At 44.8% G+C, this 22,417-nt stretch overlaps 2 protein-coding genes across 2 annotated transcripts in view; one reads left to right on the forward strand and one right to left on the reverse strand.

The window, feature by feature from the left end:
* The first annotated feature begins 617 nt into the window (after positions 1 to 617).
* On the forward strand, positions 618 to 8,683 carry eif3s6ip (eukaryotic translation initiation factor 3, subunit 6 interacting protein). The gene is made up of 15 exons (XM_034100804.2): positions 618 to 764; positions 1,098 to 1,161; positions 1,249 to 1,459; positions 1,566 to 1,645; positions 2,027 to 2,088; positions 2,206 to 2,275; positions 2,380 to 2,453; positions 3,513 to 3,684; positions 4,238 to 4,392; positions 4,552 to 4,722; positions 4,980 to 5,113; positions 5,397 to 5,570; positions 7,940 to 8,129; positions 8,256 to 8,336; positions 8,520 to 8,683. Exons 1-15 carry the CDS (start codon positions 741 to 743, stop codon positions 8,595 to 8,597), a joined length of 1,740 nt encoding a protein of 579 aa, XP_033956695.1. The 5' UTR covers positions 618 to 740; the 3' UTR covers positions 8,598 to 8,683.
* An 89-nt stretch (positions 8,684 to 8,772) lies between these two features.
* Positions 8,773 to 22,417, reverse strand: part of cdh23 (cadherin-related 23) — a 243,773-nt gene continuing 230,128 nt past the window's right edge. The window contains exons 51-69 of the mRNA XM_034100803.1: positions 22,215 to 22,352; positions 21,863 to 21,982; positions 21,359 to 21,536; positions 20,962 to 21,173; positions 19,991 to 20,185; positions 19,795 to 19,908; positions 19,566 to 19,695; positions 17,903 to 18,166; positions 17,437 to 17,598; positions 16,606 to 16,862; positions 16,426 to 16,523; positions 13,086 to 13,206; positions 12,925 to 13,004; positions 12,752 to 12,792; positions 12,541 to 12,601; positions 11,783 to 11,912; positions 11,560 to 11,679; positions 11,218 to 11,328; positions 8,773 to 10,532 (exon numbers count right to left, since the gene is read on the reverse strand). Of these exons, the coding sequence (XP_033956694.1) occupies positions 10,191 to 10,532; positions 11,218 to 11,328; positions 11,560 to 11,679; positions 11,783 to 11,912; positions 12,541 to 12,601; positions 12,752 to 12,792; positions 12,925 to 13,004; positions 13,086 to 13,206; positions 16,426 to 16,523; positions 16,606 to 16,862; positions 17,437 to 17,598; positions 17,903 to 18,166; positions 19,566 to 19,695; positions 19,795 to 19,908; positions 19,991 to 20,185; positions 20,962 to 21,173; positions 21,359 to 21,536; positions 21,863 to 21,982; positions 22,215 to 22,352 (2,874 nt within the window). The 3' untranslated portion in view covers positions 8,773 to 10,190. The remainder of the gene's footprint in view (positions 10,533 to 11,217; positions 11,329 to 11,559; positions 11,680 to 11,782; positions 11,913 to 12,540; positions 12,602 to 12,751; positions 12,793 to 12,924; positions 13,005 to 13,085; positions 13,207 to 16,425; positions 16,524 to 16,605; positions 16,863 to 17,436; positions 17,599 to 17,902; positions 18,167 to 19,565; positions 19,696 to 19,794; positions 19,909 to 19,990; positions 20,186 to 20,961; positions 21,174 to 21,358; positions 21,537 to 21,862; positions 21,983 to 22,214; positions 22,353 to 22,417) is intronic.

Raw genomic sequence — 22,417 nt, forward strand, 5'->3', positions numbered from 1 at the left:
AGTAGGCTAATGGAGAGATTGGTCGGCTACATTGTTACTATAACGCCACCTGACGGAATGCAAATGCAATTACAAGCTTTCACATCCAATACCATCACCCATTTCCATTTTTCATATTTACTTTCTATTCTATGAGCTGCTATAATTGTATAACCATTTCCCAATTGAACGCTATACTTTTTCTAAATCACACTTTTAAAAAAAAAAAACGGTAGTAAATCATTTAGGGATATTTACATATGGGAGGTTAAGCCAGTGGAAGAGTGCTATCAGGACACTGGTTAGCACATACTATTCAGAGAGCAAAAAACCGTGTGTGGATACAGACAAAACATAAAAACCAATGATGCTCGCGACCACATAACAAATCCAAACTAAATATATAAATATTTTCGTTTCGTTTTTGTCCAACCAGCACAATGTTATCTTTCATGCTTTTTGAAGGAATTGTATCCCACTTTTTCATTTGCAGTACAGAAATGAAAACATAAATCTCAAACCCAACGCTCAAAACCTGTTCACGGACCCAACGATTCTAATGTATATTCCAGACACTCCAATGTGGGACACATCTCCCACAATGCTTCACTCTATTATTTTACTTGTGGTTTCACGGCCTTGTCTTTCCGGTTCCGGTCTCTTTCCACCTCGGCTGCGTGGTTTAGCGGCTTTAGCTAAACGAGCACAAATCCTCGTTTTTCACTCCACCGTCATATGAGCTTGGACTAAAAAACAGCACCATGTCGTACCAAGAGGAGGAGGAAGTCAGTATACATTGTTGTTTTAAAGATATATAAATGTTATTATGATAATAACAACGATATGCCAAGCAGCGGTAGGCCGCTAGCTAGATAGCTAGCTAACTGCATAGCTAGCTTACCAACACCGGCATAACAGTAACGTTAGCTTTCGATGAGCCAGCATGATATTGTTGATTGTTGTAGCCTGGTCTCTGAAGAGAATACAACCATAACATCACTTATGTAAAGTGTTGTTGTTTTTGGGTAAAGGGAAGCGTTTTAGGTTAGTTTCCCAATGATTATAATGACTGCCTCATTGACAGATGTTAACTGAGCATCTGTAACATTATGTTTTAGACCCCTGTTGCTGCTGGACCGTATGATCCGTACGCGTTCTCAAACGACCCCGACCTGCACACCGGTTAGTATACCCTCAAGTGTTTATCTAAATGTATGAGATCACCTCTCTGTGTTGGTGTCTCTTGCTCATTCTCCCATCTCCTTGCAGGTGACCCCAAAGCTGACCTGGCCTATGAGAGGCAGTATGAGCAGCAGACCTACAGTGTCATCCCAGAGGTGATCAAGAACTTTCTGCAGTACTTCCACAAAACCACCTCTGACTTAATCGACCAGAAGGTTTATGAGCTGCAGTCCAACCATGTGTCAAGCGAGAGCATCGAGCAGAAGATCTATGAGATCCAGGACGTCTACGAGAACAGGTAAACTCAACTCTCCCTGTGGTGGTTATGCTGCTGCATCCTTTAAGAGACGTTAAGACTGTGTGAGTGATGAGCATCTCATCCTTGTCTTTTTGATCCTGTGCAGCTGGAACAAGTTGACTGACCGTTTCTTCAAGAATACTCCCTGGCCAGAGGCTGAGGCCATCGCAGCACTGGTTGGCAATGGTGAGTTTGTCATAGTTCACCTATATTGGTTTTTCCTTTGCATAGACATCACATTTCTTATTGTAACATTTATTGGATCATTCTTAAATTGTTTTACAAAAGTGTGAGAAATGTACTGAAGTTAAATCTGATATTTTCATGAAGTTTGGCCCACCTTCTCCAGCTTGTAACCTTTATTCATCGGCCATTATTCTAGCTGAGGAAATAAGACAAATGATGTTAGCTGTGAATACATTGTAAAAAATCATTTCTTTAAGCATATCTGGACAGTTCCATGTGCTGAATATTGCCCTCTGTGTGTACATTTTGATTTTTTTAAATCTATTTGAAGTGCTATGGTGAAAATGTTGAATGTCATTGACCGCCTGTTGCCTCCTACAGATGCTGTGTTCCTCATCCTCTATAAGGAGCTGTACTACAGACACGTTTATGCTAAAGTCAGCGTGAGTAACCGCTCAATACAAACACTAATACAAATCTCCATCTAGATTAATGAGCCTTCCAAATGTTAGAAAACATCTTCAGTATTTTGTTCTAAGCATTGTTTCTTTCATCATCAGGGTGGACCAACTTTGGACCAGCGTTTTGAGTCTTACTACAACTACTGCAACCTCTTCAATTACATTCTCAGTAAGTAACCAGAACAACCCTTTCTCCCCTCTCCCCTGTATTATCAGTGTGAAATAACGCCCAATGAATGACAAGTCAAATGAGAATGTGCTTGACTTTAACAGATGCTGAGGGCCCCGCCCCCCTGGAGCTGCCTAACCAATGGCTGTGGGACATCATCGATGAGTTCATCTACCAGGTACACTGCAATTTAAAATGTTGTAATTAGTGGTGCACGATAATTATTGGTCCGATATTAGGAATTATGACGTCATCCCGATAAACCCGATAAAAGTATTAATAGCCCCGATAATATACAATATATTTTTTGGATAAAAAAAGAGAAAACAATACTGCGGTGTGGGTGGATTGGAATGAGGGGCGCTTGTTTTTCACTCAGCTCCTCCCGTTTTGCCAGTACTGTGGTGTTAGTGGTTTAAGAAGAGGGGAGTTCTTCAGAAATCCAGCGCTCCCTTCTCATGCCTGGCTGTGACGTAAATGGTGTGCGGCCGTGAAGCCAGGACAGTAAACAAACATGTCGTCGGTAGTATGGGACTATTTCAAAGTTTCAGAGTTAGATAGTTCGCTTGCTATTTGTGTTAACAGATGCAATGCAGAAGTTCCACGAGGAGGGAAAAAGGCAACGAGCTATAATACTTCAAACCTGATTAGTCACCTGAAACATCGCCATTGCTACGATGGTGTGTTAAAAGCGTACGAAGACGCCTGCGCTGCTAAACTAGCGGCGAATCCAAAGCCAGCTGCAAAGGCACCGGGGCTTTTACCTATCGACGAGGCAAGAAGTTGGCCAGAGACGACCCCAGGGTTAGTTTTGTTCATAGTAGTAATGCTCATGTCATTTGCTCACTACTAGTCTTTTTTTTACCACCAGGTGTGCAAAAACTACAGGTACATTTAATATATGTATATATTATATTATTATCGGTTATCGGTCTTGAGAAGCAGGAAGTTATCAGTATCGGTTTCAAAAAACTGATATCGTGTATCCCTAGTTGTAATGTTACCTCAGTTCAGAAAACATACGCACACAAGTAAGAATCGCAAGAATAGAAACCAGACCGAATAGTAGTTGCCAGTCTTTTCCAGGATTTGTACTAGATGTGCGGTATTTCAAACTGACTTCATCATACTTCTCTCATGGTTTCTTTTGTATGCTTATTGATACGGTCAATGTCACAAAGAAAGCAGGTTTATATTCTATTCAACAACAATATCAATGACACTCTTTCCCCTACAGTTCCAGTCCTTCAGTCAGTACCGCTGCAAGACGGCCAAAAAGTCAGAGGAGGAGATCGAGTTCCTGAGAAACAACCCAAAGATCTGGAACGTCCACAGTGTCCTCAACGTTCTCCACTCCCTCGTGGACAAGAGCAACATCAACCGCCAGCTGGAGATCTACACCAGCGGAGGTATGTTCTGTAGACATTTGTCGATGTGGTGAAGCTCAGATACTGAATTATTTAAATGTGCAGTCTTACGATGCAGTTAAAGTTCCCTATATTGTTTCCTGCTTCCTCTGAGAAAATGACCTCAACGTGTGTGTGTGTGTGTGTGTGTGTGTGTGTGTGTGTGTGTGTGTGTGTGTTGTGTGTGTGTGTGTGTGTGGTGTGTGTGTGTGTGTGTGTGTGTGTGTGGTGTGTGTGTGTGTGTGTGTGTGTGTGGTGTGTGTGTGTGTGTGTTGTGTGTGTGTGTGTGTGGTGTGTGTGTGTGTGTGTGGTGTGTGTGTGTGTGTGTGTGTGTGTTGTGTGTGTGTGTGTGTGGTGTGTGTGTGTGTGTGGTGTGTGTGTGTGTGTGTGTTGTGTGTGTGTGTGTGGTGTGTGTGTGTGTGTGTGTGTGTGTGTGTGTGTGTGTGTGTGTGTGTGTGTGTGTGTGTGTGTGTGTGTGTGTGTGTGTGTGTGTGTGTGTGTGTCAGAGTCACCAGGCAGCTAACATGTTTTTTTTTTTTTTTTATGTGTGTCGCAGGAGACCCAGAGAGTGTGGCCGGAGAGTACGGGCGTCACTCCCTGTACAAGATGTTGGGATACTTCAGCTTGGTGGGGCTGCTGAGACTTCACTCTCTGCTCGGGGATTATTACCAGGCCATCAAAGTCCTGGAGAACATCGAGCTCAACAAGAAGGTAAGGCGCGGAAAGTAGAGACTGACACACTGGAGCATTACTAATAATGATACTACAGAATACGCTGATCCCACTATAGATCTTTTTTCAGTATTCTTTGACCTATGATCTCTTGGTTTAGAGTGCATCCCTTCATACATTTACTTTCCTGTCTTTCAGAGTATGTACTCCCGTGTGCCTGAGTGCCAGATCACCACTTATTACTATGTGGGTTTTGCCTACCTGATGATGAGGCGTTACCAGGATGCCATTCGAGTATTTGCCAACATCCTGCTCTACATCCAGAGGACGAGAAACATGTTCCAGAGGTCCACGTATAAATATGAGATGGTCAGTCACAGCTGTGCTTCTTAGAACACTTTTTTTTGTATTTAGCTTTAGCTGTGGAATCTCCTATGAATTCCATGTATAGAACATGTTCATAAAAGTACTCATTGTTGTTAAGTTTGGACTAAAACTGAAATGTAGTCGTCGATTTCCTCCAACATTCTGTGTAAACATTAATTCTCTGAAGTCTTTAAACCCCTGAGGACAATAGTATTTGAGTTGAAACTGGTGTCATAATACTTGTATGATATGTTTTTTAGGTTAACAAACAAAACGAGCAGATGCATGGTCTGCTGGCCATCGCTCTCACCATGTACCCGATGCGTATCGATGAGAGCATCCACACCCAGCTGAGGGAGAAGTACGGAGACAAGATGCTGAGGATGCAGAAAGGGTGAGAGGGCGACTCATGGCACTGTGATGGAGCAACTTGTCTCACTGTGTCAATGTTTATTGCCTTCATTTAATTTGTGTGTATATTAGATTTTTGTTATATTGGTCAGAAAGCCTGATAATGAACTGTAATGTTATGACACTGTACAATGAAAAACATGTATCTGTGTGTTTGTGGGTCTAAACGTATAGCTCCAATGCGTTGTTTTAAATGTAGTGTTGGTATTTACTGTGGCACCCTTAGGCAGCAACCTGACGCACGTGTTCTATTTCTGTTATCTCAGAGACCTGCAGGTGTTTGAGGAGCAGTTCAGCTTCGCCTGTCCCAAGTTCCTGTCCCCTGTGGTGCCAAACTATGACAACGTGCACCCCAACTACCACAAAGAGCCCTTCCAGCAGCAGCTGAAGGTGTTCGCTGAGGAGGTGCAGCAGCAGGCCCAGCTCTCCACGATCCGCAGGTACAGCATACCATCATTAAGAACATCTTCCCCTGGCACACTGCGACTTATTGTACACCTCTTTAGACTCCGCGGGGAACCTATGATGTAATGCATAGAGGACCCAGGCAAAAACATTTTGGATGCAGTTTATCTCTCCTCTAGACTCCGCCCCCTCAATCCTTTCCCTTTATACCAGGGGTGGGGAACCTCCGGCCTCCGGGCCGAATACGGCCCGCGAGACCATTTGGTTTGGCCCTCGAGGTAATTTATAAACACACGCAAAAAAGAAAAAAATTCAAGAAATCTAGACCGCAAAATAATTAAACAAGCGAGTGCCTGTTTTTCCTGGTCAGGGTCCTTGAACACAACACAACACGAGCCTAACGTGTCATCACGTGGTATATGTCTCGTCTGACAGGAGTGCAGTTCTAACGGAGAGCACCAGAACGCGGCTCCGGGCCGGGACTTCACAAATGTCAGTACTCATAAGGAGCCGTACACATGCCGCAGTTTTTGCGTGGCTGTGTCTTTAGTTGAAAGCCCAGTGGCGATCTGTTCATCTGACACACTAGAGGCTTCTCAATACTCAAATTTCCCCTTCTCGACTCCTCGGTCCTCCGGTAGTGACCCGGAAATGAATTTCAGCGCGCCATTTTGAAGGACGTCTAATTTCTCTAAATGCACACCGAGGATCGAGCGTCGAGGAGGCTCTCTGGAGGAGCTATAACCGAGGATATACTGATGGTTCCTCCACGGCTCCTCCGCGGATGCATTTCCGGGAACGGTGGAGGCGTGACGCACGGCCGGACTTATCTCAGCCAATGACAGCTCTGCATGCATCCCCTGGATATTATTTTAGAACCTGCTCTCATCGCAACGCGATGTTTACAGTGAGAACAGCTGTGAGGTCCGTGCAGAAAGCAAAGCAGTGTGTAAAATATATATCACTAAGTATAACAGACCTACTCTCTTTATTTGCTTTAGTTTAGTAGATATCTACAAAGAGTTGATATTTTTCTAAGAACATTTAGTGCTTCACAATAAAATACACAACGGCTGTAGCCTGATTATGCTTTAGGAGCTGTAGGTGTGTGTGGTACAGTGTTGGTGCGTGTTGTACGGTGTGTAGGTGTGTGTTGTACAGTGCGCAGATGCGGCGGACAGACAGGTCTCAGTTGGTTTGGTGTCCTCTGCTTACTTTTAATACTTGCAAATACAACTTTTGGCCCGTAATTTCAATTCCCCATTTCAGCGACCAGAGAGAGGGGGGGGATATATCCAGTCTCTGATTGTGTTATTATGAGAGTGCTCTCATACTTTAAATTGCATATATTTATATAAATATATTTGTGTGTGTGTGTCCGCATCTGTAGCCTGTTATTGTCTCATTATACCGCACTCTCAATGAATTCAAAGTAAATATGTGGGGGAACAATGTTCAGCTGATCTATCAGAGATTATAAAATATGACAAAACACTCGACAGCTGATGCAGCTGTTGCCACGTAATAATGAACGGACGTCGCTTTAATATGACCGCTCAGAGGAGAGGAGTTCTCATTTCTTTAAACGTCTCTCTCCTCGGTCCTCCGCTCGCATCTCCTGTGGGCGGGACTAAGTCTCGAGGAGGGGAAATGTAAGAATTGAGAAGCCTCTACTGATCATACAGTCAATAACTTTGTTGTTATTAGCATCAGGTTAGCTAGCTATGCTAACAAATATAAGAAGCTTTTTCTCCAATCAGTGAGGTAAAGGCACATCTTTATAGGATCATTATAGTTATAAAAAAATAAGAGAATAAAGTAAACGGGTATAAAATACTATATGACAAAAAAAGTTGTTATTTGTAAAATATTCATAAAGAAAAAATTCTGCTTCCAGTTCTGTTTCATATGGGTGTTGAGAGATGTATCCATAGATCTATTAATTTGACTCTCAAAGTGTACCAGATTGATGCTTTTAACTTCAACATTTAAAAAAAAATCTTCCTGGTGGTGCATGCCCCTGGACCCCCCTAGAGGAGGTTAGACCCCCCCCCCCCCCCACTTAAATCATGTCCACATGGATATGAAACTAAATACATTTGCACCCATCTTGTGTCCATATATTTCTGTTTTGGTGGTCATGCCACGGTGCATGCATGGTCGGGTCATGGTCAAATATCTGGATTAAGAGGTTGCTTTTTCTTTGAACAGCATGAAAGAAAGGCAAAATGAATGGGCTGTGATTTTAGATTTTTAAGCAGACGTTGAGTTCAATAATTTGTACGGCCCTCGGAGGATGTTGTAAAAATGGAAATGGCCCTTGGGAAGAAAAAGGTTCCCCACCCCTGCTTTATACTGTCTCTGTAGACCTGTTTACTCATCTAAGTCCCAATGTGTCCTTCAGCTTCCTGAAACTCTACACCACGATGCCGGTCTCCAAGCTGGCAGGATTCCTGGACATGACGGAGCAGGAGTTCCGCATTCAGCTGCTCGTCTTCAAACACAAGATGAAGAACCTGGTGTGGACCAGCGGCGTCTCGGCTCTGGACGGAGAGTTCCAGTCTGCCTCTGAGGTCGACTTCTACATTGACAAGGTGTGTAATCTTCTGTAATGACTTTTCTACTTGCAGTTAAAATTGATGTTGTTCACGGTTATGTTGGTTCAAGTAGTAGTGGTAGTACTGTATTTCTAAAGCTTTTCTTCTGCATCCATTACACAGGACATGATCCACATCGCCGACACCAAAGTTGCTCGTCGGTACGGAGACTTTTTCATCAGACAGATCCACAAGTTTGAAGAGGTGAGTAGTGATCTAACATGCCTCAGGCAAGCAATGTTAAAGTGCAGACTTATCGCTAAGTGTTTGATGCTAGAACCTTAAAGCAATGTCAGCAATATAAAAAAAGTCCCCCCAAAACACTCTTCGGCACACACAGCCTTTTCCTGAACAGACTGTATATAAAGTGCTTCTGTCTCCTTCCAGCTGAATAAGACCCTGAAGAAGGCGCCAACCACCGCTACCGCTGCCGCTGTGACGCCAGCAGTAGTCCGGGCCGTCTGACCAACAGCAGTGAAGACAGCTATTATTAATGAAAACTTTTGTATGTAACCTGGCAACAATAAAGCGATGGAGTGGTGTGCTACAAATATAGTTTTTTTTTCTTACTTATCAAGTGTTGCCCCGTAACAACCACTAGAGGGCAGTATTTACCAATCTGTAACACTGAGTCAAGGCAGCCTCAGGCACTGAATTGAGTGTAAGGAACAAGGCTTTTTTCTTATTATGAGGTCTGTTCATTTCATAAAAGAGGACACATTTGCGGTGGGTAATTACAGTTTCTTATTTTCCCAGACTTCCTGGTGTCTGTGGATCTTTTAATTTCCTGCGGCACCAGTTTCCATGTTGTTCTTTGCCACTCTCCCATCATCCCACTGACTCGGGGTCAAAGGCCGTTGCATATTTCTTCTTTATTATCACAGATCATCCAACATTTCCCAACACAGATCTCAGGACAATGACAAACAAATCAAAACTTACAAATGGGAATATAAAAAAATAATCTTAAAAATCACACCACTCATCAGAAACAACATGTCACCATAGCACGATATACACATACTCCAAACATCCAAAAGCATTCCCTACCTATTTTGGTAAGCCAGCATTTTTCTTCAAAAATATTTTTTATTCCATCACATTTTCTAGAAAATAAAAAAATAAAGCAAACATTGCTCATTTTGAGCATGACTCCTTTAGTCCTTCAGGTGGCAGTGTAAAGTCTGTGGGCACAATGCCATCTTCATGTCTATAAAAATTGTATAATTCATACTTTTTTTAAATTCCATCTACGAGTCCTTACTGCCTTTGATATCAAATGTATCCCAACACATTCAAAGTTTTGTATTTTTTTAATTCATGTAGCTCCAGTCTTGGACGTCGTTTGATTCTTCTTGCACCATCCTCCGATTGTCCTGGAGTGTTCCTCTTTTTGCCATTCATCCATAAAATCTAACTACTAAAGTACTTAAACAATTGCACACAGGCCTCTCTTGATCGTGGTGTGAGCGTCTCTGGGGACAATACTCGAAGTGCTCTGTCTGCATTAAATATCCATCTATAATTTCGTGATAACAAGATTTGCAACATTTTCTCAAAGTCCCATTGATGGCCATCCGCTGGTGTGAGTGTGTGCAGCTTTTTTTTGTGTGTATATTTGTGCTTGTGTATGCAGTCCAGGTATGACATCAAAAGGATTAGTGAGAGTGAGGCACCTTTAGACGATTATAAGGTCCGGGTTCAACAAGCTGCTCCCACAGGGAGGTTCAGACTCAGCTCTTTGGATGTAAGCCGATGACCCCGTTTGCTTTTGTCTTGCTGAAGAAAAAGTGCCCTGCTTATGATTTTAAATTTCCTTACGGTCTTTTTTTATTCTCTTGAAGCACCTAATGTGGGACCACCTAACATAAGACACGCTCAATCCAACCCGATGGTGAGTGGGTCTTCCTGCAGGTCGTCTCTGATGCCCTGAGGTTGGCTGATGAGGTTTCCTAGACTACACACACTCCTCCCCCAGTCCACGTCAGAGAGGCGGTGTGGAGGCACAAGGACACACACGAGTCATGCTTGAGCTCATACCAGCGAGGCCTCGGCTAGTCATAACTCTGTGATCTCCAGGGGGCTCTGGGACAGGGTGTCCCCGTCCTTGTGGCGGTGCATGGGGGTGGACTTGGCTGACTCTGTGCGGGCGTTGCGCTCCGAGTAGAGCCCCCCGTCAGCGTTCAGCGCCTCCAGAGAGCGAGCCAGGGCCCGCTGGTCGTCCTCTGGCAGGCTGCTGAGGTCAGAGGTCAGGAGGGTGCCTGTGCTGCCGTGGACCACGTGCACTCCTTCGGGACCCTTCAGCTCCACTGGGAGCTTGTGCTTGAAGCGCAGTGTGCCACGGCCCCCCCCCATGCCCAGACACTCGTCCTCATCGTCGTCCAGGTCGCTCTGGATCAGCTGTGGAGGGAGGAGAGGGAGAATAAACTCACGCACTGAAAGTAAATACCCGGGGTTTTGAATGCTGAGATTTTGGGCCTTGGCTAATTCAGTTATTTGATCCCTTGGACACTCAACTATTGAGCCTGATATTGCTGTTGAACATGACTTCAGACAACAATAAATACATAAAAAAAGTCTGTCCTTCAACCAAATCAAATAAATGTAGACTATTCTATGTTTTATATTTTGATAATTAATATGTGTAATGTCGAAATTAAACAGTTTGCACCCCCTTGGAAGGCCCACTTCCCACTTTGAAAACCTCTGGTTTGATTGATTGACAACATGGTAGCTTGTAAGAGAGAACTCTGAGGAAGAGCTGGACAAAGTGGAGAGAAATCAGATCACTTGGAGTAACAACTTGGAAATGTAGAGAAACAATGGAGCAGCAGAGAAGAACACTGCATGCCAGACATGGGTTCAATTACTGCACACCATTCTTAGCTTGACATGTTTAAATAAGAGCAGAAGCGAGATGTCTCGAGGGAGCAGAGATAGCAGCAGTAGTGAGAAGTCACAGCAGCGAGTGTCAGAGATGGAGAAATGGAAGGTGTGATCAGGGACGATCACTCTCCGCAGGTGTCAGACAGGAAGCACACAGCAGCAGCAGGTGTAGAGACACCATCAGGTTCCCCTCGCCCACCTCAGTGACGGATGACTGATCGCCCTGGCTGGTGGACACTGTGACCAGTCGGGCTGCAAAGAGCTTTTTCAGCCTCATGTAGTCGTCCAGCACCACATTGAGCAGGGAACCCTGACAGGACGGCAGTTAGGATCAAACAGAGGCTACACACACCCTCACTGATACCCACATCATGAATGAGAATCCACTGCAGGAGGGTCTTCCTGTCTTCTGTCCTTGGGGTCTCTCTGTATACTTCTTAGGACACACTGAAGGAGGTATTTCCTCTGATGATGTCCTCAGGCTTTTGGATTTGGAAGTCTTGATGGGTGTCTTGGATATTATGACATACAAGTATCTTACCTTGATGGGCCCCTCCCTCATGATCTGGCCCAGTTTAGCGATGTTGTCGTACTCCTGGATGGCTGCCCTCAAGTAACGATCATCTTCAGGCTTCGCTTGAGGCTCTCGACCAAATGTGCCCTGTGGGAAAGACATGCTTTCGTCAGCTTTATATGGGGTTACATCCGTTTCTCAGGGTATTGTTTTATTGTATAAACAACCTCAGATTAACGTTGGTACTGACATGCGTGCGTGCCGGGCTGTTCCACAGGTCCGTGATCTCGTTCAGGTTCTCCGGCAGGTCGTCCTCGTGGTCCGCCTGAGCAGCCAACTCCAGGTTGCGGCAGAACGGATCCAGCCACACAGGATTAGCCCTGCAAAATGCAGGTGCAGTATGAGAAGCCAGTTTTTAGCTGTTGACTAATATTATGGGACTTAATGAGAAGTTAGATACCCCTTTCCTTTTGTGTGTATGCTACATGTACAGCTAGGAGAGGCTTTACTTGTTTTCCCACTGTAACAATGCAAACCAGCTTCTTTAAATCTCACTAATTAACACATTGTTAAAACAATACATGGTTTTATGGGGGGTTGGAAATATTTCATGCTTGAGTGCATTGACTTTTTGGAGTCTCCGCTTGTTGCCTGGCTACAGAACATCAAACTTCTTAAAGTAAACATTTGTACTTTTCATTGATATTCAGAGCTAATGAATCAAAGGTGCTGGAAAAATTACTGCAGGAATTTCTGAACCATTTTCCAGTTTGATATGATTTGTTATTGTAAATTGTTATTTATGTCATAAACACAGCGGAGAGAACGGTTTGGATCAGAGTTGGACCATCAGTTTCTTTTCTTACAAGGGGTTTTCTTGTTGAATTTGCTGAAGAAATTGTTAACTTGTATAACTTATATACTTGTATAACACTTTGTTGTATTTGGTGGGAATTCATTTTAGGCAATATGTCTCAAACAAGTGTGAGAATGCAGCTATTATCTCACCCCTCAAAAGAGTACTTGTTAGTGTTGGGCATGTCCAGGATATCCATCAGACCCTGGTTCCCTGGATAGGAGAGGACAGATACGTTTAAGAAAAACAGTCTAAGCAGTAAACTGACATGTTGAACATTAACATCTGCTGAGAGCTGTTAAAGCCACATCCTGAAGCTAACAGCTGCTGGGACCCCCCCACCCCAGCGGAGCTGCCTCTCACCTGTTGATCCTGCGACTATGGCTTTCAGCTTCCTCTGGTGTCTGCAACACAGACACGAGAAGGTAAACATGTTGATCAGATTCACAGCATAAACACATTTACCATGACTGAGCATATTTCAAATGACTCAAAAATAAATCTACGTCAATGCAGGATTGCCTAAGGGTTCTTACACTCTGCGGTAGTGCCAGTTCATTGTGACAAACAGAATTCCTGCCAAGCACAGCAGAACAGCCAGGATGATGATGACCAGCTGTGAAAAGGAGAAGAAGGTTTAAAAACACACAACATCGTCAGCAGCCTGTGGGTTTGCGGGGGTCCGGGCCTCGCAGACCTGTAGTGTGGTGATGTCGTCGGGCAGCTTGTCACTGATGGCAGGCTGAACGTCAACCACTGTATGTTTCCTGAACAGGTTTCTCAGCTGCTCCTTGTTCTCATCTATCATCTGGATCACCCTGTGAAACATGGAGCACCAGGACACATTTAAACTCAGGCCACAACACAATCTATTGCAGTGAATAACAATATTTTCATCAGAATGAAAATGCTATAATCATGTATATTTTCTCCATTCCTGTTCATGTGTCTTCTCGCAATTATCACTGGCCCCGTGTATCTCCTAATCGATATAACCGGCCTGCTCTCGTCTATCCCACGTGCTCCACTGACATCCAACATCTAGTTTCAGGCGGCCTGTGGAACTGCCAGTCAGCTGTTCCTAAGGCTGACTTCATCTCTGGCTACGCTTCCCTGCAGTCTCTGGATTTCCTTGCTCTCACTGAGACCTGGATTACTCCATCCAACACATCCACCCCAGCAGCTCTCTCCACAGCATATTCCTTCTCCCATACACCCAGACCCACTGGCAGAGGAGGTGGCACTGGTCTCCTGCTCTCTCCCAAATGGAGCTTTTCCCTCTTCAAGCTACCTAACTTCACTCCTTCCACCTTTGAATTCCATGCCGTCACTGTGACCCATCCTATACAACTGACCATTGTTGTTCTCTACCGTCCACCAGGCGCCTTGGGGGACTTCTTGGAGGAATTAGATAATCTCCTCTCACACATCCCTGAAACTGGCCCTCCCGCTGTACTTCTCGGAGACTTCAACCTCCAGACAGGGAAGATAGACGAACTAACATCTCTGTTAACCGCCTTTGCTTTCTCACTGTCTCCGTCCCCACCAACTCATAAAGCTGGCAATGTCCTTGATCTCATATTCTCAAGGAACTGCTCTACTTCTAACCTCTCTGTAAACCCGCTCCACACATCCGATCACTTCTTCATTTCATTCTCTCTACCCCTTTCCAAACATAACAAACTAATCTCTTCTCATCCTGCACCTGTCCGCCGTAACCTCCGTTCCCTCTCCCCCTCTACCTTTGCCTCATCGGTGCTCTCAGCCCTCCCTCCCTTCCTCTGACTCGTTCCAACTCCTGCCTCCAAACTCTGCTGCAGAAACTCTCCTCTCTACTCTCTCTTCCTCTCTGGACTCTCTCTGTCCTCTCACATCTCGGCAGGCTCGTCAGTCCCCTCCTGCTCCCTGGCTAAATGACGCACTGCGTGCTAATAGAACCATCCTTAGGGCAGCAGAGGGGCTCTCCTCTCCTCTCCTCTGCTTCGATCTCTCAGGCAAAAAGCACTTTCTTTCAAGATAAGATCCAATCTTCCTATTCCAATCCCAAAAAACTATTTTCCATCTTCTCCACCCTCTTGGACCCCCCCAAAGCCCCTCCCCCCTCCTCACTTCTGTCAAGTGACTTTGTTAACCACTTTAAAAAAAAAGGTTGATGATATTCGCTCTTCTTTTTCTGACTCACTTTTACTCACCGCTGGGTCACCAGACCCTCCTTCCACCCGCACACTAACCTCCTTTTCCCCTGTCTCTCCAAGTGAGGTTCTTACCCTCATTACCTCTGCCCGCTCTACCACCTGTCCTCTGGACACTATCCCTTCAAACCTCCTTCAGACTATCGCTCCTGATATTCTACCGTTTCTCACCCATTTCATCAACACTTCTCTAACTTCTGGTCACTTTCCAAATAGTCTTGAGGAGGCAAGAGTAAACCCTCTCCTAAAGAAACCCCCTGTCAACCCGTCTGATGTTATAAACTACAGGCCTGTCTCTCTCCTCCCGTTCCTGTCTAAAACACTTGAACACGCTGTCTTTAAACAACTCTCCTGTTATCTCCATCAGAACAACCTTCTGGATCCGCACCAGTCTGGTTTCAAGGCAGGTCACTCCACAGAAACTGCTCTCATTGCTGTCACTGAGGAACTGCACACTGCTAAAGCAGCCTCCCTCTCCTCATCATCCTGTTGGACCTGTCTGCTGCATTCGACACGGTGAACCATCAGATCCTCCTTCGCACTCTCCAAGAACTTGGAGTTTCAGGCTCTGCACTTTCCCTCCTCACCTCATACCTCAAAGACCGCACCTACAGGGTAACTTGGAGAGGGTCGGAGTCCGACCCTTGTAAATTAACTACAGGGGTCCCTCAGGGCTCTGTTCTTGGTCCCCTCCTCTTCTCCCTGTACACAAACTCGCTCGGATCTGTCATTAGCCCGCATGGTTTTTCATACCACTGCTACGCTGACGACACCCAATTAATTCTGTCCTTTCCCCGCTCAGAGACCCAGGTCGTCGCACGCATCTCTGCTTGTCTAGCTGACATCTCTCAGTGGATGTCTGCTCATCACCTCAAGCTCAACCTTGACAAGACTGAACTGCTTTTCCTTCCGGGAAAAGATTGTCCCACTCTTGACCTGACAATCAACATCAACATTGGCACCTCTGTTGTTTCCCCGACTCAGACTGCAAGGAATCTGGGTGTGACCCTAGATAACAACCTGTCCTTCACTGCAAACATCGCTGCTACAACCCGCTGCTGCAGATACACGCTTTACAGCATCAGGAGGATACGTCCCCAGCTGACCCAGAAAGCCACGCAGGTTCTGGTCCAGGCTCTCGTCACCTCACGCCTAGACTACTGCAACTCCCTCCTGGCTGGTCTACCTGCATGTGCCATCCGACCTCTGCAGCTCATCCAGAATGCAGCGGCTCGTCTGGTCTTCAACCTTCCTAAATTTCCCCACACCACTCCGCTCCTCCACTCCCTTCACTCGCTTCCGGTAACTGCTAGAATCCACTTCAAGACACTGGTACTTGCGTACCATGCTGCGAATGGATCTGGCCCTTCCTACATCCAGGACATGGTTAAACCGTACACCCCAGCACGTGCTCTACGCTCTGCATCAGCCAAACGACTCGCTGCACCCTCGCTGCGAGGGGGACCCAAGTTCCCATCAGCAAAAACACGTGGGTTTGTTATCCTGGCTCCAAAATGGTGGAATGAGCTCCTCATTGAAATCAGGACAGCAGAACGCCTGCACACCTTCCGGCGCAGACTGAAAACTAATCTCTTTCGACTCCACCTCGAGCGATATAATTACTAACAAAGAACTATTAACAGATCACTTATATACTAATAAAGGACTGGCTTATCTATAGCCAGTTGAGTAGCACTTGAAATGTTTGGCTCTATGAAACCTGATGTACTTATATGATTCTGTTTTCTTCAAGGTTGTGTCTTCCTGGTCGAATGTACTTATTGTAAGTCGCTTTGGATAAAAGCGTCAGCTAAATGCAATGTAATGTAATAATGAAGGGTTTACCTTTCAACATCTAGGATGGTGTTGGTCTGATTGTTGACAACGTGGATGAGCATGTCTGTCTGAGCATAACTGACCCTGCCCTTCTTGTCCACATGGAACTGCATAAAGGAGATTGAGACAAAGATTGAGATAAACAAAAACAGAAAGAATACAAATGCTTTATATAGTATATGTCTTTACCTGTATGTCATCTAAGTTGACAATGGCTCCGGTAATGTTGGACAGCAGGTTGATGAAATCTTCCTGGTTTTCCCGCACCACATCAGGGATCTCATTGAAGACTATCTTAACCCTCTGGTCATCTCGGAGAATGTAGATGTTCACGTTGGTGGTTGTGCTGTGTCCGGCGTAATCACACGCCAAAATCTCCAGCTGGAAGTAGCCGGGGTTGTAGGCGGTGAAGAGGTCGTATGTTCGGATGATACCATCTGTCAAACCTGTGGGAAATCATGGGGTAGTATGTGGTTCCTGATAAGAAATCTATTGGATTCAATGGCAAACATGCCCTTCAAATGTAAAAAGACTATTACAATGTGGGACTGCATTCTTTGTTATGTATTATTTCTGTAAAATCAGGCAAAAAGGGCCTAAGTGTGAGACTCAATTCATGTTGATAGACTTTAGTCTTTATAGCTATATTTTGTAGTCTTTGTTAAGCCAATGATGCATTTGAAAATATGTATTTAATTCTAATTAAAAATAAATGAATATATGTGATGGTGAAATAGCATAAGTGTGGTGATTTTCCGTAGTTTCCCTTTTGTTCGCCACATAAAACAATCACTTTATCCTAATAACAAGTATTTTCTGTGTATCCAAAGCCTAATACTGCTTGTGTGCTCCATTTTTGTTAAAAATCAAGTCAGAAAGCATTGACAAAGTGTTGTTGGTTTTGCCTAAACTTAATATTGCCCTGCTTATTTGTCATGCTTCCAATACTACCTGTCCGAGATTATTTTCAGGCCATGTAGTAAGAGGTAAAAATGTATTTAATATCAAAGTTAAACTCACCGATGGTGAAGATGCTGCCGACGTCCTCGCTGCCATTGCTCTGTGACTGGAAGTAGCGGATGGTAACGATGTGGTACTGAACCAAGCTGTTGTTACCAATGTCATTATCTAAAGCCACCACCTTGATCAGGTCTGAGCCCACTTTGGCATTCGCTGCAACTCCTGAAAGCAAAGACGGACGTTTATGTTGGTTGGTACACACACACACCACACACACACACACACACACACACACACACACACACACACACACACACACACACACACCACACACACACACACACACACACACACACACACAACACACACACACACACACACACACACACACACACACACACACACACACACACACACACACACACACACACACACACACACACACACACACACACACACACACACACACACACACACACACACACACACACACACACACACACACACACGCAGACACGCAGACTACCTGCAGTGTACTCGGCCTTAGTGAAGCGTGGTTTCTGGTCATTGATGTCTTCCAGTTCGATGCGGACCTCCAGCAGGCTGGGGTCCCGGGCGTGGTCCAGGGCTCTGGTCCTCGCTGCCCTCTGGCCCCGGGGAGGGGTCCAGCTCCTGTTGCTGGAAGCCTTGATGATGATGGAGTAGACCGGGACCTCCTCTCGATCCAGATCCTTGTGCACCTTCAGCTCTCCATCCAGACGCAAGCCAAAGTTTCCATCACTGTTCCCCCCTGGAGAAAGACATGGAGAGAATGTGAGTCATCTAAAAACACTGAAGGAAACAGCTTGAAATAGAAAAGAAAGACAGATGGATATATTATTATCAATATTCCTGGGTTTTTAAAGTAAGAGGACACACAAGAATATCGTGTTATTCTCTACGCCTGATCTCCAGGATTTTTAGATTGTCTAACGCAGTGGTTCCCAACCTGTTTTCCCAAGAGCCCCCCCAAATAACTCCTGTTGGAAGTTGCGCCCCCCCCCCCCCCCCCACACACACAAGGGGGGGGGGGGAACAACAGCGGTAATTAAAGTTTAAAAGTCTCAAAAATGCTACAACTACTGTCACAAACTGGATGAATGTGAAGTATTTTGTTAAAGGAGGATGAAAGGGTAATTAAGGAGCACTATTGGAGTGACTTTGATGGTTATTAGACTCAGGATTAATTCATTTGGATTCCCGCTGTATGAAGAAATTAAAGGACGGCGCAAGTGGAAACAATTCACAAAGGGATTAAACTGTTTAAAACACATGCTCAAAGTAACGCCCGTCCACACTACAGCTTCAAAAAAAGCTTGGAGCTGGGCGCGTCTGAAGCTCGACCAACAACCAATCACATGAATCTCCCGCCCCTGACACACAAGCAGCGGTTTGATTGGCTAGAGCTTGTACTGGCATATGATTTGATTGGCTGGCGCTGGCTAGCCGCTATGCTACCCACAATTCAGTTTTTCAGCGAAAAGCGAGGCAACGTGACGTCACCCCATTCAAAGTGAATGGGCAGACGCGTTGGAAACCGTTTTTGAAGCTGTCGAAGCTGTAGCGTGGACGGGCCGTAAGCCGGACTTTGCCGATGTGTTTATGTGGATTCAAAAGTCGTAAATAATCTACAAAATGGAGGAGACCGATCTGATCGGAGCAACTGTGACAAATAATCCAACTCGAACCAGCATGGACAATGGCTATGTTTTAAAAATGTGCTTGTCCAGAAAAGCCTGGTTTGGACCCTTTACGGGCAGAAGAAACATTTCTATTAATGAAAGAACTATACATTTCTGTCTTTTTATGCCTATAATAGCTACTAACTTGAATTTGTATTCAAATGAATTATTATTTTTTTTATTGTAATGTAGAGACAAGGCTTTTAGTGACAATCATGTATTGCGTTACAACTATATGTAAAAAAATTAAATAATTTAAAAATAATGAAGATATTTGGCCTCAAATCATCTGAGGCCTGGCGCCCCCCCTGCGATATTTGGCGACCCCCCAAGGGGGACGCGCACCCCAGGTTGGGAACCACTGGTCTAAGGTAAATACTTAAACTGATTGGGAAAAGCTTTGCATAATATCTTTAACATGAACAAGAACATCAAACATGTTCCTGCCTCTGTAGGGCTCTGTTTCACCTGCAATAAAGTAGTAGACGATGGCGTTGGTGCCCTCATCTGCGTCCACAGCTCTGGTGATGTTGCCCACCACAGTTCCTGGGCGGGAATGCTCCAGCACGGTCAGCTTCTGGTAAGGCAAGCTGCCACGCTGCAGTGCATACACACACAGAGTGAAAATAAAACGTCACAAACAGCAGCTCTGTGAATGTTTATAAATTAGAATGCATTCTGGGAGCTTCCTTCTCACCGGCGGTTTAAGGAAGACGGGCTCATTGTCATCGACGTCCAACAGCGCCACCTGCAGAGGCTGAGTGGTCTCGTAAGGCACGGGCTGGCCCATGTCCCGGGCCACAATGATAAACTGAGAGCGGCGTTTTCACTTAGTTAGAGCCATATAAAACGAAGCACTTAATCAACTGCACACACTTTGCACACAAACTCACGCTGTGGAGGGCCTGTTTCTCTCGGTCCAGTTTCACAGTAGTGGTGATGACTCCAGACGTGGCATCGATGTGGAAGTTCTCCCAGTCTCTGTTCCCGGCTCCAGTCTGCAGGAAGCCGTAGCGGACCTCCCCGTTGAGACCCTCGTCAGAGTCGGTTGCGTGCACCTCGTACACCGGCAGGCCTGGGGGCTGCTCCTACATGGAGGAGAAAAGACAGTCAGTGTCATTGTGAACTTGCCATCTTTGATGTTAGAGGTCAACTTTTACAGAGAGGTTTACAGGTTTTACAGATGGTGTTTCAAATGTCAGTCTAATCTGAACTCTTTGCCCCTCAGATATTTGTATGTCATTGCAGAAAGTGTAGGAGTAATTATAGAATTTAAACCGGGAAGAAGTTCATTCTGGTTACCTGGGGGAAGCAGAAACAAATGTCATTGAGTTTATATGGAGAACTTAGCAAACAGCTGCGGTTTATATCCAGTGGACATGCAGGCCCATTGTCATCCCATTGTATATTTCTATACCATGTTTGTGTCCTGATGAAGGTCAGTTTAATATTTACTCTTCTTTTAGTTCTGCTTTGCTTTCATCTCTCTTCAACAGCTGAATGCTACACTATGTTGACCAGCTAATGAATAACTTCATCAGCCATGCAGAACGAAAAAGTCAAACTCAAACACTAGGCCTTGAGTCATCATCATTGACTTTTTTCAGGTCAAATTTATATTTGATTAATCCCAGTGTGCCACTGACTTATTTTCTAAGCACCAAAGCATTACTTGGTGTTCAATTTATTGCAATGAGACCCACAAAGCAAAGCAGATAACAAAAACATACGATTGGTTCATTTTAGTTACAGGGAGAAAGGTTTTTGACGACAATTTGAAAATGATGTATTAAAAAAAGGAAGGAAGAATGCTTACGACACACAAAAAAGAAGACAATGAAAAGGATTACATGAATGCATATACCTCCGAGATATGAATGATGGTTCCGTTGGCGGGCCGGACAAACACTGGCCTGTTGTCATTGACGTCTATGACCACAATGAACAGGTCTGCAGTGCCCCACAGGGGGGGGCGCCCCTGATCTGTAGCCACCACCGTCAGGTTGAAACGCTCAGAAGACTGGAGCAGGCGGCGCGAGCGGATCAGCCCCGCGTTTGGATCCAGGGAGAACGCGTCTACAGAGAAGGATCACGAATACACCATCATTTCAAAGTGAGAGCAACAATTCTTCCAGTAGCAAAATACTTCGTAAAGAACATGAATGGATGTTTGCATTCTAATAAAGTGGATAAGTATACATTCAAAGATCAGTTCACTGAGAATATTCAGTTCATTTAGGTTTATAGTAATGTGTTCAGACCTGAGTGGGCACCCAGCAGGCTGTAGAGCACCGCTCCATTCTCTCCCTCATCCAGGTCCGTCGCCCTGACTGTGATCACAGACGTTCCACTGGGCTCGTTCTCAAACACGCTGGTGTTGTACATTCGCTCCGAAAAGCGTGGACGATAATCGTTGATATCCACAACTGTCACCAGGACCTGAGAGGCAAGGACAGAGTTCAAGTTTAAAATACGAAATAATCCTACCATTAGGTTATAATGTAGGAAAAGCCCTTTTTAAAGCTTATCACTATTAAACATGATATAGAAGCTGATATACTTTTTAAACTTTCAATGGTAAGTATTTTCCACAAAAATACAGTATTGTTGGGCCTAAATACATTTTAATTGTAATGTTAACAACCTTTATTTATCAGCCACAAACTTTACTCCTTGTTTCACTGTAGATGGTATTAAGTGCTAACTCAAAAAAGGTAGATCATTATATTATATATTCTTGTGTCAGTAACGCCTCTGATCTCTACCTGGACAGAGTTCTCTCGTCTGTTGTTGGAGGTGCCGCCGGGGTTGTCACGGGCAACAGCGGTTAAAGTGTAATGATCCTTTGTCTCTCTGTCCAGAGGGGAAAGGATGTAGATCTCTCCCTGACACAGAGGAGAGGGGAGCATTAGGAAGGAAGTACAGGCTGATGGGAGTGGTGTTTGCATCAAGATATTTATTTGAGAGTGTGACAGAAATGGAGCATGTATTTATCTTTAGCATGCTTTGTTTAAACTTTCATATCCCGGCAGGATGATGTTCAATGTTGACGCCCAGCTCTGATCGGGAGTAGGGTGTAGTTGTGATGGCTGATGTGTTGTGTTTAGGTTAACTCACAGTTAATGGTTTGATGGCAAACTTGCCTTCCCCGTCTACCAGGCTGTACTCAATGACGGCAAAGAGGCCCGAGTCAGCGTCAGTAGCGCTCACACTCACTATGGTGGTGCCCAGGTTCACGTTCTCAAACACGGGCTCCTACAAACACAGATGCAGAAACATATGACTTGTGATGATCTTGTGTTATGTTGTTTAATAGCCAA

This window comes from Pseudochaenichthys georgianus, chromosome 15, assembly GCF_902827115.2.
Source record: "Pseudochaenichthys georgianus chromosome 15, fPseGeo1.2, whole genome shotgun sequence".
NCBI classification, from domain to species: Eukaryota; Metazoa; Chordata; class Actinopteri; order Perciformes; family Channichthyidae; genus Pseudochaenichthys; species Pseudochaenichthys georgianus.